The 20,262-nt window shown below is 40.0% G+C and overlaps 1 protein-coding gene across 1 annotated transcript; it reads left to right on the top strand.

Annotated features, from left to right (window-relative positions):
* Positions 1-73: 73 nt before the first annotated feature.
* On the top strand, positions 74-18,401 carry WEE2 (WEE2 oocyte meiosis inhibiting kinase; the record flags this gene model as incomplete). Its single annotated transcript, XM_081330764.1, has 11 exons — positions 74-433; positions 2,520-2,719; positions 6,512-6,563; positions 8,532-8,704; positions 11,901-12,022; positions 13,840-13,986; positions 14,724-14,825; positions 15,641-15,726; positions 16,664-16,834; positions 16,923-17,065; positions 18,203-18,401. The coding sequence occupies exons 1-11, from the start codon at positions 77-79 to the stop codon at positions 18,399-18,401; spliced, it is 1,752 nt and encodes a 583-aa protein (XP_081186890.1). The 5' UTR covers positions 74-76.
* Between the last annotated feature and the right edge of the window lie 1,861 nt (positions 18,402-20,262).

Below are 20,262 nucleotides of genomic sequence, written 5' to 3' on the forward strand. Positions count from 1 at the left end.
CCTCTCTAAGCCATGGTCAGCACACTAATTAAATTATGTCTTAGCATAATATGTCTTCCTGCCTTTTTCAGCTGCAATGGATGATTGGAGCAGCAGTAACAAACTCATACAGAAGCTGGATTTTTCCAGATGTGGAGAAGACAGTGAGTTGGAAGAGGATATTAGCTTAAGAGTGGAAGATATGAAGCATGTCACTCCACAGAAAAACTGTGAGTTTCAGAACTGGAGAACGAATTCTCCTTTCCCAGTGACCCCTCAGAGACAATTGAATGATTGCTCTCCGGCACGCCCAGGTTCTTGGGTGAATCCTATCAGGGGATGTAGGGAATCTTCGCGAAAGAAAACTGTCTCTTTGGAAGATTATCCTGGAACTCCTTTGCATTATGTTACTTGGCAGAAGCTGCAACTCTGTGATACCCCGAATACTCCAAAGGTATGGTGATGATGACAATAATAATTCACAAACTGTTCTTCTGAGAGTATCCAAGCCAACTACTGTAAGAGCATATTCTTTATCTTCAGTCTTTCATCATGCTTGAAACTTAATATTGCTAAATGTTTCTGGATTTATGGTCCATAAAACAAATAGGCTATTTTAAGTGAAATTGGTCATGTCAGCTCAGACTTCACGAGTTCCTTAGAGGAGAGGCAGAGGTTACATATTCCTCCATTACTGTTCAGCTTTGAATTCTTTGGGTGAATCCCAAATAGTGTGCCCAGACATAATAATAAGCTTCAAAAGGATGAATCTAAGCTTGCTACTTGAAGAGTACTGAAAGGCACATTTCGAGATTTTAATTAAATGATGTATTATATCTGTCAGAGCATGAACAATGTTTTATTAGACTCTACTGCATAACATGTATATTTAGTGTATGCATAGTAGTGAGCAGCATTCAAGTTATGCTAAACAAACATAATTTACCCCTTGCTTACTCTTCGGGAATTGTAAAATGTGGCAGTACGTTTGGATTGTAAGCCTCCAACAACTGGACGGGTTGGATTTCTGCTCTCACAATCATGGGGCTGGTCACTGTCACTTGTTTAGATTATTTGCACAGGATTACTGTGAGGATAAAATGAATAACAGGGAAGAGAAAGTTCCACTGTTCCACAGTGAAAGGGGGAAATAAAAATGTGTACAGTATATGCTTCAGAGGTGATGCTAGGCTAGGTACCAATGTGTTTTGGGAGCTCCATTCTACCTATCTTCATGAAAGCAATGCCTACATTTTTCTGGATGAATAGCTAGGGATCAAGAGAATATGTTCACCTTTATTCTTGATTCTTTAACAAGATGACTCAATACAGCACTGCAGATAGAGCTATACTTCAAAGCACCTGACTTTTTGTCATACAGGCTTAGATGTAGACTCCCATCAGGATATAGAGTATGATCCTGGTGCATTATTTCATTCTGTTTTGCTTTCTTAAAATGTGAAATGGAACTATTTGAACATTCCACATTCTATCTTTCTGCTAATTTGGATGGATGTCTAAAGACTGCATGAACATCTAGAGCATTGATTGAGGCTTTGCTGTCAGAAATAACTTACTGGTGAAATAACAAAGATAAGCAATCAGACATTCTTCTTTCCTTGATTTCTAAAACTGTACAACCGACAAAGAACAGCTTAACAGGAAACTGAGGTTCATAGCTGACCTCTGGTTTTCAGGCTGCAGATGATGAAGAGCCTTTCAGAATGGCTCAAAGCTTAATTCAGAGATTGGATGAGTTTCAGTCATGCATTGCTGGGAAAGATTCCAGCTTGAGATCTCAATATAGCCAATACTTACTGGTGGACTAATAGTCTAGGTATCCCTTTATGAGCAGTTCCCTAAAACTATTCTATAATTATCTCCTTTGATAGAAGAGTGCTAAAAATTGCAGCTAAACCAATATCTTATCTCTTGCTTGTTTCAATAGCTGCACTTGCCCAACATGACAAGGGAAATAATCATAGAACTGTAGGGAAATGTCATTGCAATGGCCACTGGAAGCCCCAAAGCTTGTAAGGACATGAAAGGATAGTGTTGGTCTTTGTTTGTGCAGCCCTTCTGTTTGGAAATATCCTTGATTCCAGCCAATGTCCTTGATTAAACAGAATCAAGTGACAAAGTCCTTGCTGGAATGAGCCACGTAGGGGTGAATGTAGGAAGGCATTACTGGACTCCTTGGAAGATGCCACGCTACTACAGGTTTTTGTTTTTTAAAAAAAATACATTCTTCATTCTTTCTCTGCAAAGTGAAGAGGGAAATCTTTGCTTTCTGCAAGGTGGGATCAGAGTGGATAGATGTTGGGTTTTCCCCCAACGTGAGTCTCAAAAGACCACCTGAGTGCATTAGATCAAATTTGGTTTAGTAAAAAGGTGTGTGGAGCATGTTGCAACAGTTCTGAAATACAGTAAAAGCCTGCATAATGTATTTTGATATTGGGAATATTAGATCTTGACCAGTTGTAAAATCCTCATGCTACAGAGGTTTTCCCATGGGCAATTTTATTTGTATTTTGCTCTAGAGTCTCTTAAGTAAGACAGCTTTCCCTTCACCTGTGGGAAAATTTCCCTCCAAAGGGATGAGGAACTTGAGATTCACTTCCTGTCCTGACCCAGAGGAGGCTCCTCCAGCTTCTTTGGTTAATATTAATCCGTTTACACCTGAATCGTATCGACAGATGGTCTTCCATCCCAGCGGCAAGAGGAAAGCCAGAGGGGAGTCGTGAGTGTTTTCTTCCTAAGATATTTCTCAAAGGATGCAAAATAAGATGATCAGGTAGTCATCTCTGTAGAATCATAAGGTTAGAATTTAGATTGTTTAATGTAACTCACTGATCCAAAGAGAAATCTAAATTGAAGCATCCATGACACATAGTTGTCTAGTTTCTGGTTAGAGATATTCAACACAATCGAAACATCGCAGCTCCCCTCTGTTGAACTATTCTTACTGTTTGGTAATTTTTCCTAATGTTCATCTGGAATCTGCCTTCCTATAACACAGAAAACTATTCTATTTTCTTTATGAATAGGATAGAGAGCAGGTCCCGATTCCCACTGTGTAACATCCAGGTGCTTCAAGAATATTATTTTAGTATTAAAGAAGTATTAGTGATCCACTGGCTTTCAAAATCTCTGTTTCAAGAAATATTGAATATTCTCAGCAGCCTGTTGGACTCATCAACAAGATGAATAGAAATGATGGACATGTTTTTCAGAACAATTTGCTTACTGTTTCTGTTCTTGCCCCCAAAACATACTTTGCAAGAGACAGGATATTCCCAAAAATATTGCTGTAGTTTATGAAGAGGCCCAGAAGGGCTAACCGGTGTAACATAAAGTGTATGTCTTTTAGAGAAAGCTAGACAACCATCTAATATTTTCACTTTGAATTTATCTTTCATTTATGCAGTAGGATGATTGGTCTATAAGTCCCCCGTTTAATTTGATTCTACAAGGTGTCAAAGGATAAATCACCGAGGCAAAATTCTCTGAAGACAGAAAGTTCTCAATACCATCACCTTAATTGAAATAGTTGCTTTTGCTATATGTCAAAAAGAATTGTGTGACTCAGCAAAAGCTTCCCGTTAAGAATGTCTATATATATTTCTTGGAAACCTTTGGCCTAAACTTCAAAGCTAAATTGCCAAACCACCTGGGAATTAGGATGGGATTGGGGAGTGGGGGAACCATATTTATATTTTACTATTAAATAAAACTAAATTACACACACATCCATACTAATTTGCAGTTAGCCACAGGAATATGGTAAGAGGAAAGCAAACAATGGTATTATTTTGTTATATTTAATTATATCCTGCCTTTATTATTGGTGCTAGTGGTAGTGCAGTGGTTAGAATGCAGTATTGCAGGCAAACTTTGGCCACTGCCAGGAGTTCAATCCTGACTGGCTCAAGGTTGACTCAGCCTTCCATCCTTCTGAGATTAGTAAAATGAGGACCCAGATTGTTGGGGGCAAATATGCTGACTCGGTAAACCACCTAGAGAGTGCTGTAAATCACTGTGGAGCAGTACATGAGTCTAGGTGCTATTGCTAATACAAATAACTCAAGGTGGCAAACACACACAATACTCCTTCCTTCTTCTATTTTCCTCACAAGAACAACTCTTTGAGGTGAGTGAGCTGAGAGGGAGGGACTGGCTCAAGGTAACCAGCCAGCTTTTATGCCTAATGTGGGACTAGAACTCATCATCTCCTGATTTCTAGGCCACTACCATAGCAATCTATCCAAGTTAATCACATTGTATAAACAATCATGATTTTCCCCAAAGAAAGGGGATTTTCTATTGCACATATTTCATTTTATGAATTTATGTGGTAGTGATCTTCAGTGGTTCACAATAAACAATAAAAATAGAATAACAGGACAATCCTTCCCACTAAGCCAGGGCTTTTCAACCAGTGGTACAGGTACCACCTGTGGTACATTGGCACCTGGCAGGTGGTACACAACCATCCTAGAAAAGTGGTAGCAGGGGAGGGGAATGAGCTGAACCAGTGGCAGCACCGCACAAGCCTGAGCGAGAGACGGCTGGAGCTGCAGGGCTGTCAGGGCCCAGCGGAAGCACCAGGATCAGCACCAGGCTTCAGCTGGAGCTCGGTGCTAATCCCGGCATGTCTGCTGAGCCCAGAAGAAACACTGATCAGCTGGAATGTTGTAGCATCTCCAGGGTCTTGTGATTTACATTCAGATGCTTGGCAACTGATTCATATTTATGACGGTCACAGTGTCCCAGGGTCATGTGAAGTGACTAAAACCTGCTACAACCACCCAGCAGAGGGGGGGGGAATAAAAACCAAACACCCCCACCCCACCCCTGCTGCCAATCCTCAACAGAAATGCTCACAACAGTGAAAACCTCGGACAGGAGGAAGAGCACTGCTGGGTAGGCAGGCAGGTGTCTTGCTCGGCTGTGGCTTGGGGGGCACTTTTTTCAGTGCCATTGTAACTTCGAACAGTCACTAAGCGAACTGTTGTAAGTCGAGGACCTGTACTTCATCACTTTTTTCCTTTTTTCGGGGGGGTGTCATCAAGTTTTTGACACCTTGCTAGGCGACTGGTGGTACTCAGATGTTGCCATATCCTAAAAGTGGTACAATGGGTGAAAAGGTTCAGCCCTGCACTAAGCAACCAAACTATTAACTTCCTGACTAAGCCCTATCATAACCCAATGCTTGTAGGAATAACCAGATCTTCACAGCCTTCTGGAAGACTAAAAGAGTAGGGGCTCTTTGAGTGGGAGACTATTCCAAAGACTAGGTATACAGAGAAGATACCCCTCCACACCCGTCCCCTCCACACCCCTCCCATGAGATGACAATATTTAAGGGAGGAGATCTGGCACTGTTATATAGGGCTTTAAATAATCAGCATCTTGAATTGCACCTGGAAAACAATTGGGAACCAGTACAGCTCATGCAACAGCAGTCTAATTTGGAGTGTCCAAAACTGCATACACTGCTGCATTCTGGAGTAGTTGCTTCTGGATGATCTTCAAGGCTAGCCCCATATATTGCATCAATCCAACTGGGAATTGATAAGTCATGCATGATCATCAACAGGTCCACCCAGTTTGGATGTAATTAGTGCATAAGAAGAATTTATGTGTCCCCGGCCATGGCTGGCACTTGCTCTTTCAGAAAGAGTTATGATTCTTGAAAAACCCCAAAATTGCTACCTCTTGGGGGGAGTGAGATAGGGGTGGTGGTGGTAAGGGGTAAACACTCACAACAATTCCTTCTTGCTAAGGTTCAATCACAGCCACTTTCTTCTTATCCCGATCCTTACAGCTCTTGAATAGCATCAATTGCTTGGCATGGAGTAGAAATGTATAACTGAGTATCATTCATACTCTGATGATACCAAACCCCATGCCGGGATTGACTTTACCCAGCAGGTTCATATAGATATTAAATAGATCTTTTTGCAGAATTGTAATTCCCAGGTTGTCTAAAAATTGGGTATAAAATTGATTTAAGCCTGATTGTAGATCCACTTGTGCTTTGTTGGCCTAGTATAGAAAGAAAAAATTGAGTCCTCATTGAATATCACAACAATTGTCTCTCATTATTGTTTGTTACGGTGTGTTCCCCTGTTCACTGCAGGAGTTACCACACATCTACAGACACTGGACAAAAAAGATGTCTGACCTGATCTTGCTAACATGCCATAGCTGGAGACAGGTTTCCTTCCAAGGCAGCTAAGAATAGCATACTGTCATTCCCCATATTATTTTATTTTATTATTTCATTTAGGTTCGCATATCTCCAAAATAATAGTGCTACCAGAGCTTGGCTGAAAAATAAATCTAATGATAATTATATGGTAGCAAAATTATTGAAAACTCTTTGCTACCATATACCAATGATCTGGATTCACAGCAATTCACAGATATGATATCCATAGAAACTACTAATATTTAAATATTTAGAAGGTTTACACCTAATATCATTGGAATAGGAAACTAACACATGTGATTAAACTTACCATTTTAGAGAGGATCCCAACCAAACAGATGGACCAATGGAGCTGGGAATGCCTGCCAAGGTGAGTAATAAGTAATACCACCCAATTTTATTTAATTTGCTTGCAAGAAAAATATCTGCACTACCCTTGAACAATAGAGAAATCATGATTTGGAACACATTTTCAAAGAAAATCTACACTTTAATTCATGTTAATATGTGCTTTAGTGTGTGTAGGAAGAAAGAAACGAAGTGGGCAGTAGTGCAATGTGTCTGTCTTTGTAATGGCTGTAGATAATCCTATGGCTCCCTATGGTCCTGAGAAAAGATATACCGTAACTGCTTTAAGGAGGTACCATATCACTTAGAATCAGATCCAAAGCATTGCATATCCATACACTATGATATGCAACACCTGTAGACTTCAGTCTGAGAGATTGCCCAACTATTGAAATGAGGCAATTATTTCAAGTGGCAGATGGTCATTGTATAGGAGCTATCTGCACTTCTGCTAAATTGCAGGGCAGAAATGTTCCAGGTACTGTGAATTCATCACCTGTCTTCAGGTGTGATAAGGACACTGTTCTAATATCCATATCACACTTTAGTGCTAATGGTATAGTTATTTTCTGTAAATGTTTAGGGTTGCTTCCATTTAAGAGGAACACAATTTGAAACCAAAATATATGTACAATTTTAATACAACTGAAAATAATATTCTGAAGGCTAAGAAAATCCCATTTGCGAAAACCGTTCCTTATTTGATTATGCCTCATTTTTATTAAATCAATTAAACACGTGTTTCATATTTTAATTAGTCTTCCAAGCAAAATGTTCTCATTTTAGCAGCTTCTAAAATGAAATCAACATTGTCTCCAATCTGTAAATATGGAAAACTATGGCCTGTTAAAGGAGAAGAGATTTTGGAAGTTGGGAAGAAAACTAGTTTATTGACCCCTGAATTCTTTTCTTACCATTGTTACAAATGACTATTAATTACTGCAGGATAAATTAGGCAATTAAAAGTCTCTAATTGAAAACCTAATGAAGACAAAGCTCCTTAAAGAGTATTATGGTGTGAGGAAGAGAAAAACAGTTTTACTGAGCAGTAAATACCTTCTGCTGTTGTGTTCTCCTTCTCAAATATCCTATTATCCTCTCTTCCCCTTGAGTCACAGCAAAATTATTAGGATTACAAGGTGGATTTTTGTTTACTACTTGAAATGTAGAAGGGATAAAGCAACATTGCCCTCTTTTGGTGGAAAACCAGGCTGATTTTAAAATATACCACTTGGTCTTCTTTAGCATCTTTTTTTTTCCCCTTTGGCGTTGAGAAATAAAACGAAAAGGTTAAGGTGAACCCTTAAATGAACCTTATTCATTTAAGAACAGTATTTTCAACAAAGCACCAAATAAAAATTAAATAATCAGAAATATGCAGGGGTTGAAGATCCCTGGATTTCTTGTTCAAGCAAGCTAGTTAAAGAAATCAAGAGTGGAGAAAAGGAGTAGAAAAGAGATTGCTTTGATGCTGAAGTAATCCTAGTCAGAGTATAATGATGGGAAATAGAAGACAGTTACAGGAATTTGATTGTGGCTAGAATTTGATTGTGGCTAGATAGTGAAGTACAACTCCCAGCATCTTTCTCCTTAGCCATGTTTCCTAGGGATGCTTGATATTGTAATTCACAAACAACTGGACTGCCATAAAACGCTTTCCACTGCTGTATGCTCCATGGTGTTGCTACTGTTTCCAGGCTAGAAGCTCTGGAACCCAGTTACTATGGTTTGAAAATTATGGATTGTTACTTTATATATTGCATAAACTCAGGTAACTGTAACTGTCCAAAAAACTACACTTAAAAGAAGGTTGAGGATGGAACATAGTCCTCTATATCTAGAAACTATAAAGTTTTGAAAGGTTTGGGTAAATAATGGCAGTGACTATAGAGGAGCCTGAAGTAAGATTTTGTATTACAGGAGATCAACAAGCTCTCCTTGATCTTTGGTGAGCAGGGCAGCCTTATCTATCCTTCTCATCTATCCTCAGAGATTCCTCTTGCGTGAGAGCAACATGGTTTCCCGCTACAAGAAGGAATTCCTCGAGCTGGAGAAGATTGGTGTGGGGGAATTTGGTTCTGTTTATAAGTGCATCAAAAGACTGGATGGTTGTGTCTATGCCATCAAACGCTCAAAGAAACCCCTCGCTGGGTCCTCAGATGAGTAAGTGTACAGTGTAAAATTATAAATATCTCTGGACATGCCATCCTTCCTCCTCCAACGATAGATTAAAACCATGTCTTCCAGACAACATTTACTTCTGAATTTCTGAAACTAAACAGTACATCTTCTGTTATGTAGAGAAAGATGTACTTCTTCTGTTATGTTTTCTTGACAGTATACAGATCAGTATCATTTAGCTAGGTTTTGAAAATGCCTCTCTGGCATTGAGCTTTATTCTTGAATCCATCCATGTTGTTTTTTTGATAACCTATTGATATGGCTTTGCCCTAGCCTTCTGTGATATTTTAAAACAAACCTTAGTTTTTTCTATAATCCTGGGAACTCCTGGAGGGGTCCCATCAGTGGTGGGATTCAGCCAGTTCGCACCACTTCGGCAGAACCGGTAGCTAATTTTTTGTTGCCCAGGCCCAGAATGGACTTTGGGAAGCGGCATCCACAAAGAGAACCGGTTGTTCACATATTTGAATCCCACCCCTGGATCCCATTCAAGTATTAAACTGGACTGTTTAGCTTTTTCCAAGGCCAGCTGTATGTTGCTGTTTACTACAACTGGGCCTTGAAAAAAAGGTGACATTAAACAATTTAGGACACTTTTTTAAAAGCCATCAAATGTCTGTAAACATAGTTTTCATCTTGTGCTTCAAAATAGCTTTTCCTTGGTCCATCGATACAAAAAGTATATGGCCACACGTCTTTTAAAGAGTAAATACAGACTTGTTTGCGCTCAGGGGTGCCCCCCCTCCTGGACGCGACCCGCCTTTGTTCCCATTGCTCCTCTTGATGACGGGCCCAATTATTGGGACCCAGAGAGATGGTTTGGCAGGGACAGGAGCCTCTATCATAAATTTAATAAGAGTCCTCTAGTGCGCTTTTTAGCTAAGGTTTTTGTGGGGTTAGGGAGGGGGGTGGGTTTACAGGTTGGGTTGGAAACTGGGGGGGTTCCACCAACCGCTACTCAGACCAGGCCTGAGATTGATCGCGCCGTGATGGGGCTTGGGTTGGGTGCCTACGGGGCCCCGGGGCGGGATGTGGGATTGCCTATTCCCACGGCGGTAGGGAATGGCCGCAGGTGTATGAACAGAGGGCCGTATCAACATCTGGGAGCGCGTCCCCGCTATCTCCAAGCGGTGATGCGCTCCGATCCTCTGATTCCGGCCTGGGGTTGGCAGGGGGGCAGAGATCGACCCTGAGACCTCTCATTTGTGGAGTTCCTCAGGGATCGGTTCTCTCGCCTCTCCTGTTCAACATCTATATGAAGCCGCTGGGTGAGATCATTCGTGGTTTTGGAGTTGGGTATCACCAATATGCTAAAGATACCCAGCTTTTTATTTCGACCCCAAACCACCCCAGTGATGCCCTCGACGTGATGTCCCGTTGCCTGGAGGCGGTCCGGGTCTGGATGGGGAGGAACAGGCTTCGACTCAACCCTGACAAGACTGAGTGGCTGTTCGTGCCGGCATCCCAGGAAATTCCGATCATTCCATCATTGGCCATGGGGGGTGAGCTATTACCCCCCGTAGATAGGGCCCGCAACTTGGGGGTCCTTCTAGACTCACAGCTGTCTTTGGAAGAGCATATTGGAGCTGTGACTAGGGGGGCCTTTGCCCAGGTTCGCCTGGTGCGCCAGTTGCGGCCCTATCTAGACCGGGATGCCTTGCGCACAGTCACTCATGCGCTCGTGACCTCTCGTCTAGACTACTGTAATTCTCTCTACATGGGGCTGCCCTTGAGGTCCACCCGGAGATTCCAACTGGTGCAGAATGCAGCCGCGCGAGTTGTCTTGGGAGTTTCCCGATACTCCCATGTTACACCTTTGCTCCGCGAGCTGCATTGGCTACCGGTTGCTCTCCGGGTGAGGTTCAAGGTGTTAGTTATGACTTACAAAGCCCTTCATGGCATGGGTCCGGATTACCTACGGCAACACCTGCGGCCGGCGTCAACTTCCCTCCGTCCAGTGCGCTCCCACAGAGAGGGCCTCCTCAGGGTGCCGCCGATCAAAGAATGCCGATTGGTGACCCCCAGGGGGAGAGCGTTCTCTGTGGGCACACCAGACCTTTGGAACCGCTTACCGGTTGAGCTCCGGATGGCCCCCGACCTTCGCTCCTTCTGGCGCAATCTCAAAACATTCTTTTTCGAACAAGCTGGCCTGGTCTGACGGGATGGGGTTGGGTTTTTAAAACTAGTTTTAACTTTAATATGTATTGATTTTATGGGCATGATGTTTAATGACTTTTTAATTTTTGTATTCGATTTTTATTGTGTATTGCCCTGTTCACCGCCCTGAGTCCTTCGGGAGAAGGGCGGTATAGAAATTAAATTATTAAATTAAATTAAATTAAATACTTTGCTCCCAATTTTACATATTTTTAAATGTGGGGTGGTAGATTAAAATCAAAAGTGAAAGCTCTGAGACCTTCATTTATTCCTTAAAATACCTGAAATCTCACTGTTGGAGATTAACCCTCACCCTAACAATGTGCTGTGTAAAACCTATTCCAGCTTGTGAGTTGACAGGTTGGGCACTTCTATTAAATCTATGTTCAATGCTGTAAAAATTACCCATTTATATTTCATCTGTCCAAGCTTTCTTTCAATCGTGGGTTAATTGCTGGAAGGTTGCTCAAGCCGGGAAACTGGCTAACGGCTCACAACTCCTCAGACAACCCGTCTCCAGCGCCGCCATTGGCTGCCTCTAGGGCGGCAATAGGTTGCTTTAAACCTATTGGCCGCCGCCTAGAGGCCAGGGTATAAATTGCTGCGTTCGCAGCCCTGTTTCTCTATTCAGTTCCTGAAAGCAATAAACAATGTTCTTTGCTGAAGTCACTTGCCTCGTCATCGATTACGCAATGAACCCAGTATCTAACAGAAGTGAAACAGTTTCAAAGAAAAAACTAGAACATCCAGTTGCCTTTTGGAAAAGCACCTTTGGGGCAACCATGACTTGGGTGACTGAAAATCTCCACAGATATTTCTGTAAATTGGATTCCTGTGTTGCAGTAAGCAAAGTGATTTGCTTAGTGAATTGACTGGACCCAGCTACTAGTGTAGGCTGTTGTGGGAACCAATATAAGGTATCTCCAGAACAATTTCTGAAACCCTTTCCTGTCAAAATTCTAATCTCATAACAGTATCCTAGTTGGAATTGTGGCTCTCTTTTTTCTGTGTCTGCCTGCAGGCAGATGGCTTTGCGGGAAGTCTATGCACATGCAGTACTTGGTCATCATCCCCATGTTGTCCGTTACTACTCTGCTTGGGCAGAAGATGATCACATGATCATACAGAATGAGCACTGCAATGGTAAGGAGAAGGGTCCCTCTGAAGATTTTTGCTTCACAGTGCCAAACTCAGGAAACGTTATGAATTCTTTCATGCAGTGCAGCCTTATGGATAAGATGACATATGTCTTGCACCAGACTTCCATGCTAGTTGTAAATTATGGGGCTTATAGTTTACTACTTTGTAATGGGGCAAAGGATTTCAGGTTGAGAGAGGCTGTAACAATTATGTTTAATATCTATGAACTTTAAAAGTCTAGTACTAATGAGTTCAGGTATCAAGAATTGTAATGAGAGAAGGTATGAGAGAAAATAGATGTGCTTCTGAATTGCTAGTTCTTTTAAAGTGCTCTAGCTGAGAATCAGCTCAGCATCATTCCTTCGCTCAAGCTGTATCAAGGTACTATGGCTTTGTTGGCTTGGCCATCAGTTGGATTTTCCTGCAACATATATGGAGGTGACTTTCGTTTAAGAAACCTGGCTAGTGTACTGCTATTCTAAGCCTATAAATTATGAATATTGGTTCTAATTAGAACAAATTGCTTTTCTTTGGTAATTACCTGAAACCATTTTCTAACATCACAGCTTAGTTGTACATTCAAACCGGTTTGTTCAGTATCCTAGCAAAATCTTTACTGGAAACCTGATAAGAATAGCAAATGTGATTGCTTTTCATGACGTTTTCACATCAGCTTTCTTCATTATTCACCCTTTCCCAACCTGGTGCATTTTGTACTTGTTGGACTTCAGTTTCTTGGTGGAGCAGTGGGCTAATGCCTCCTTAAGTAACACCAGCTGCCTGTAATTAGTGCAGGTTCGCCTCCCACCAGGCTCAAGGTTGACTCAGCCTTCCATCCTTCTGAGGTAGGTAAAATGAGGACCCAGATTGTTGGGGGCAATAAGCTGACTTTGTAATAATGCCGCTTGGGGTGTGTGTGAAAGCCCTAATAAGCAGGCATATACATAGAATGAAGGCTACTGCTAAGCTTGTAAGCCGCCCTGAGTCTTCGGAGAAGGGCGGGATATAAATGGAATTAAAATAAAAAAAATAAAAATAAAAAAAGTTTCCAAAATTCAAGTCAGTTCTTGTCCTAGACAAGCACCAGAAATAAAGAAGAATCGAATTTAGAGAAGCTGGTTAAATCTTCATATCTCATGGGTACTTTAACATAGAATTTTGGAACCAAATCGAAGCTAATTTTCTTCTGGCTCAATGCTCAAAATCGCAAACTGGGATTTTATAAAATCTCCTGTTTTGTAATTTTAATTGGTTAAATTATTCAAGACTTTGGGTTAGGCAGTTTTCCCATTTATGGGAGCTCCATGATTTCCCTCCCTCCCGAGTGCCATGATGCCCTTGCACGAGACTTTGTGCAAGCATATTGGTTTCTTTCTCTTGTTCATCTTGTAACTGAATGTGGCAGTATTAGACGAGAAGATAAATGTGGGGCAAGGAGGAATAGATGTCATCTGCACTTCTTTTTTCATTAGGTAGAAAGGGTGTGGGTCATCTCTGGCTGTTATCCCAACAGCAAGTATAACTGCAGGATTTGCAACAAACAGCCCTGAGGATGTGGAAACTGGTAATAATATCTGTGTGAAAGGGCCCCCAGATGAGTGATTCAGGGGGTCTATGTGCTATCAGATAGAACACAGAATAACTTTGCTATGTATGAATATTTTATTCTCTTTATTATGTTATTTAGTGTTTAATTGTAAAATATTTTTGAATTGTAACCTGTTCAGAGTCATTGACTGAGATGGGTGGCTATAGAAATTGAACTGAACTGAACTGAACTGAATTGAATTGAATTGAAATGAATGCTTGGTTTTCCATAGGTGGGAGCCTTCAGGATGTGATTTTGGAAAATTCAAAGACAGCAGATTATTTCAAAGAATCTGAGCTGAAGGAAATTTTATTGCAAGTCTCCATGGGACTGAAATACATTCACACTTCTGGCCTGGTTCATATGGATATCAAACCCAGTAAGTGTGTCTGGTCAGTAATGCTCTATTGATTAAAGTAATTAGATCATTAGAGTGATTATTTAGTCCACCTTTGCTTCAGAACCTCATCATGATATATAGAATTCTTCCTTCTCCAGTTTTTTCAACAACTCTAAGGTATGGATTTTGCTTAGAGTGACTAGGCCAAATTCAGACTTGATGTTGCAGTTAGCATGTGGTCATTAACACTTAAGGTTTTGAGACTTCCTCTTATATTTATTTGGAATTGTAAGCATTCTGGAATAGAGCTCTGAAAGGTCACTACAGATTCTCAACTAAAGTTCACTCATAAATCATTGACTATGATTCAAGTTGCACGACCCTTAATAGACCTTGTCTCTTTCTGCCATGGGTTTAAAAATATTATGCAGTAATGTAATTGGTTGGTTTTAATGTGCTGTATAAACCACCCAACAGTAGTTTATTTTTAAAAATTACTTAGTACCTTGCTGTATGCAGACTAACAGAATATCTGCAGGTCTATTGTATGTATGGTAATATATATCCTATCTTTCTGCTCACATCCTTTCTGCTTATCTTGCCACTTGGGACAAAATTATTTTTCACTACAAATAAGAGTTCATACTTCTGTATTTTTCTTAATGGACACTTTTATGATGTGCAGATGCTTATAATGTGTAAGCCACATTGACTGTAGCTGATATAAGTTATCTGAATGCATATTGCAAGTTAGCACAATTCTTTCTTCATTGCAGGCAATATTTTTATATGCCGCAGTCTACCTGGGTCTGCTGGTCAAGAGGAGAGTGACGGGGAAGATGATGATATTGCTACTTCAAATGTGGTATATAAAATTGGTGTGTAACTTGGTTTCTTTGGGACCACTTGTTGTCAAATGATTTCCGACATACACTCTGCCAATAGCATGTTTATCAATTGCTATATCAGAGCAGGCTGCATTATACATTTCTAATCTACCATATTTATATGTGAATGGGTTTGAGCTAGGTTATTGCTAGTTAAATGTGATCAGCTTCTTTGCCTGGGCTATTGCAGGCCCAGCTAAATTACAAGAGAAGGAAAACAGAACTGTAAACAATTAAAGCTGCCTGACTGAATCCTGGCTGTATTTAATATTGGAATCAGAAGAGCTGGGAGATGTAAAGGCTGGTGATCTGGAAATGTTTGAAATTTGTTAGCTAATATCACTGTCCGTATAAAAATATAGCCAAAATGATAATTGTTCTATTTTTGGCATGTGTTCTATAGTACGTTGTTAACAGCAATTCAGATATACTGTACATTCAGTCATAAGTAGCCTGTGATAAGAAGAGGTTTAGAGAAGGATAATGTTATATAGAAAAGGATCCAGGTGGCTGAGCTGTCCAATATTTGTTTAAGAAGTTTGCTGGAATGCAAACTCAGTCCTGACTCTGCAGTGCTCTTCTTGCACTTTCAGATGTGCTATTCTAGGCACTCGCTTTCTTAGGAAAAAACCTGGGTGAAATTGTATGGAGAGCTGAAGTCAAATACATTTAGAAGACAGCAGATTGAGAAAAGGCAGACATACTGTATGTTCATGGTTCTTATAGTGGACAAGTCCAAAAATAAAACCTTTGAAAATCAGTAATGCATGTAATGATTTCTGTTGTTGACAATATTCTTTTGGCAGGGGATCTTGGACATGTGACATCCATAACCAATCCAAAAGTAGAGGAGGGAGATTGCCGCTTCTTGGCCAATGAAGTCTTGCAAGAGGTAAAACTCAGAGGACTTTAGGGTTGTACTGGAATCTTCAAAGCAGAAGAAACTTCTCCTGACCCTTCCAATATTATTCCTTTTATTATACTCAGATTCATACATTAATCTTAACTTAATAAAAGTCCCCAGACAAAAATTGAGGCATTATGTTCTTAAGAGATCCAAATGTATTGGCTTAATGCAGCTATTAGAAACCTATCTGGGTACATTTAGATAAGAAAATTAAAATTAATAGCATGGAATGAGAATACATTGAAACTAGGTCAGGAATCAATTGGTGTTCAGCTGTGGTAAAAAAATAAAGGTTCCCCAAGCCGGTCATGACTGACTCTAGAGTAGGGATCCTCAACCTTGGCAACTTTAAGACTTGTGGACTTCAACTCCCATAATTCCTCAGCCAGCTTTGGGAGTTGAAGTCCACAAGTCTTAAAGTTGCCAAGATTGAGGATCCCTGCTCTAGAGTGGTGCTCATTCCTGATTCGCAGTTATAGCCAGTGTTTTCTGAAGATGCTTCCTTGGTCATGTGGCCAATATGACTATAATCCAAAGGAACACAAAACACTGTTACACTCTTCTATCCCTCATCATTTATAGTTCTGATAAGGGTTGATGTAGCTCTGCACTTCTACAGAGTAATGAGTTGCCCATTTCAGAATTATAGCTAATATGGGCATATTCTAGTATTTTTGCTACTTGTGTTTGACCTTTGTATTTCATGTCAATGAAAACCTAGTAACCAGATTTATATTTAAAGAAAATATTTCTTATGCATCTTCTGTTCCAGAGCCAATACTGTAATTTCTAGAAATATGTATAGAATGTTGTGGGAATGCCACTTATGTAAACCTATGCATTATAGTTTTAAAAAATATTGTTTTCTTAACTGAATGTGACCTGACATGGGTGTATGGGTTTTCTCTTATTTCCTCCATAGCAATATTGCTATCTGCCCAAGGCAGACATCTTTGCTCTTGCCTTAACTATTGCTCTGGCGGCAGGTGCTGCTCCGTTGCCTGCCAATGACACCCCGTGGCACCACATCCGCAGAGGCAACCTTCCATGTATCCCTCAGCAACTGTCATGTGACTTTACAGAACTGCTCAAGGTGAGTCCTTTTGGGGGAGCCAGGAAGAATGCTGGCATTGAAAATTTGGTGGTGAAAGACCTTTCTCCTTTGTTTTGTGGAATATCAGCTTATGGTTCATCCTGACCCAGTAGTGAGGCCATCAGCTGCTGCACTAACCAAGCACCCTCTCCTCCGACCTTCTCTTGGCAAGGCTGCCCAGCTTCAGGAACAGCTCAATGTGGAGAAATTCAAAACTGCTATGCTGGAAAGGTGAAGTCCTGTGCTTTCTAATAGCAAAGAAAGATGTGTAAATGGTACAGTTGTGTACAAAGTGTCTTGGAAGCTAACTCCTTTCTTGGAGAACTTATTCTAGCTGCTACTTACACCTCTATTTGAATTTCATACCCTGATCCCTTTATCACTCTCAGCCAGTGGTGGGATTCAGCTGGTTTGCACCACTTTGGCAAAACCGGTAGCTAATTTTTTGTTGCCCAGGCCCAGAATGGACTTCTGGAAGCAGCATCCACACAGAGAACCAGTTGTTCACGTATTTGAATCCCACCAGCCATTACAGAATATAAATATGCTGATTTTGTAGTCTTTAACAAAACCTTACACAGAGGAAATTTCTCTTGAAAGGTTAAAGTACTACTGTTTTGAAAGGACAGTTGTTTATTGTTGACTTTTTCATGAGTTCTTGTTATGTATCTCCTTTTAAGTGCTTTGTTTCACACCATACATGCAGGAAACAAGCTGGAGATGGTAGCAATCCATTTGGTTATATAGGAGTGGCAAGTCAGGTGTCTGCAACAGCCTCTTTAAAAAAATTGACAAACCATCTTTCTAATTTTACGTGACAGGAAAAAAAACTACATATAGGGAATAATATTAATTTAAATTAAGTGTAGTGTTTGTGCTGGCGCAACTCACATTTGCAGATAAAGGACCATATTTGTTCTTTGATTAGAGTACGGCTATCTAGCAAATCAGGCAAGAACAGGACAAAAATATATTGAATTTAAATGCTAAATTTTGAATATAGTTAATAAAGTAATGCTTTTACTATAAAGTTAATTTTTAGAAGCAGAGTTAAGAGATCTTATGATTCCCTCAAAGTCTTCCATGGCATCATGACTCTATGCCCTTGTTATACAGGATGAATTGGCATTTATTTCACAAGCCATTCTCCATTGCAAGGCACTCTCCATGACAAGAAAACATACTGATTTTGAATTCAGCAGCTCTGTTTTAGTGTAAGAGATCATTTTACTCCAGAATGAGGAAGCATCTATTAAGAAAACTGAACATACTGAGCTGCATTCTTAATTTTGGGAAAGATTCCATTCATTTCATTTCATTATGGTCCACTGGATTGTTTATTAATCCTATTGTCTTATTTTTGTGTAGAGAGCTGAGAGCAGCCCGGGTTGCCCAAGCCTTTCTAAAGGATCCATCTTTAGAACGGACCAGAGTACAAGAATCTGGAATTGGTTTAAGGCATCAAAACACCAAGAAGCGGCTGGTGGGAGGAAAAAATACTCGATCTTTTAGTTTTACTGCTAGTGGCTATCGAGGACCAGGCTATGCTAGTCATTCAAATAACTGAAAGGCATCTCAGTTTGAAAAGTACTCATTTGGTTGAGAAAGTCATATTTTTACCTAATATGTCAATGACTCCAAGGAATCATGGTGCTGGTTTGGATCTTTCACTCTACAAGAACAATGTATTATATTACAACATAAACCACTTTAGTCCTCTGAATCCAACAGCTATAACTCATAAACCCAATCAGGCATATACCTCAGAAGAGGCTCATGACAAAACTTTAAGCAGAGCAAATCTTCAAAGTGAACTTCCGTAAATTTTATGCTTTCGATGCATCATATTAATAGTTCCACGATTCTGGGGGTTATATTCCAATGTATCAGGAGGGTGTCAAGCCTTATTTAAATTAATTGGCATATTTTCTCCCTTAGATTTTCTGAACATCCATAGCTTTCTTTACTCATCTTTTATATCTATTCATTTTTAAAGATCTCTGCATCCTACTGTTTCTATTTTTTTAAGTCAGAAATGACCATTTGCAGATTGTTTAAAGGACTGACTTCTTAGGCAATAGTGGGTAACTGGTATTCTTGTAGTTCATGAAAAGATTGTAAGAAGCCGGGCCCTACCTTGGGATTCTGTTCTCAACAAAGAACACAACTTGAACGAAATATATTGTATTAAGCAAGCTAAGCAGATAAAATTTAATAAAGTACAGAAGTTAAGAAAAACATGTTTTCAAATTAGATTATATCTCCTTCTACACACAGTAGCAGGGAGGTTAAACGTGTTTATTCAGAAAGTGGGTGCCTGCTTTATTTTTGACGAATGACAGATATATAGAAAATAATTTTCATACCTAGGGGTGAACATTTGAACCACATAGACAATAGATCTTTTTTAGAGTCCTACAATTATATTTTGTAAAAAAACAAACAAATCTAATAAAGTAAATCTTATATTCCAGGCAAAATGTTAACTATGGATAGAATTGCATGTCCAAAGGTCACTCTTCTATTTATAAGTTTAGTTATAAACTTACTATATGTGCTCCCTAGACATTCCTGAATATGATTTTATGTCTAGCTGCTGGACAGCCAACACTCTACTGAGAGCTTTTTTTTAGTTGCATTTGTGAATAAAGCTTTTGAAGTTGTTCATTTAAAGGACTGCGTATTTTGCAGACTGCTTTGAGATTTAAAAGAGATGGCAACTTTAGCCACTTTAACACATTGCTGTGCCTATTCTGTAGACACATAACTTTGTAGAGTTGCTTCCTAATGGGAATGGACAAACTAATTCTGCTTGGAGGAAATGTCATCGGATGAATTGTTAAGATTGCATTAAAATATTCCTTTGGAGAGGTCAAAGTAGGTATCAATAAGTCTAGGTGTGGTAAAGAAGTGTCACTGATAAATTAAAATCCAGCAATAGTAAACTTTTCCTTTTTTTCCAAACCATTAAAAATGGACTAAATACAAACAATATTTGATAAGTGATTTTGTACAGCACTCCTTATTTAGCAATTAAGTCCTATTCCATTGACTAAGTTGCTAAGCAAAACAGTTGCTAAGTGTGTGTTTGTGTGTGTGAGAGAGAATTTGAAAAGGTTACTGTTTGCTGTCATATCATTTAGAAAAGGTTCTCATACTACTATACCAATATTACTTCAGTGTACATTGTCAGGTGCATGAAATAACACCACCAGCACCTTCCCTCGCAAGACGCGCTGCTAAATAAGAGAGTTAAACTCGGCAACAGGTGTTTTTTTTAAAAAAAAAAGGCGGGTCACAAATCAAACTTCCGGTGGAAACGGAAGCCGCCGGTCATCTCGCTTTTCTATAGTGCCAAGGCCCTTCTATGCCATGGCATCTCTATGGCGGACCGCCTTCCCATTGGCTAAATGTAATACCGGAAGCGC

Source organism: Vipera berus (genome assembly GCF_964194415.1).
Source record: "Vipera berus genome assembly, chromosome: 6".
Taxonomy (NCBI): domain Eukaryota; kingdom Metazoa; phylum Chordata; class Lepidosauria; order Squamata; family Viperidae; genus Vipera; species Vipera berus.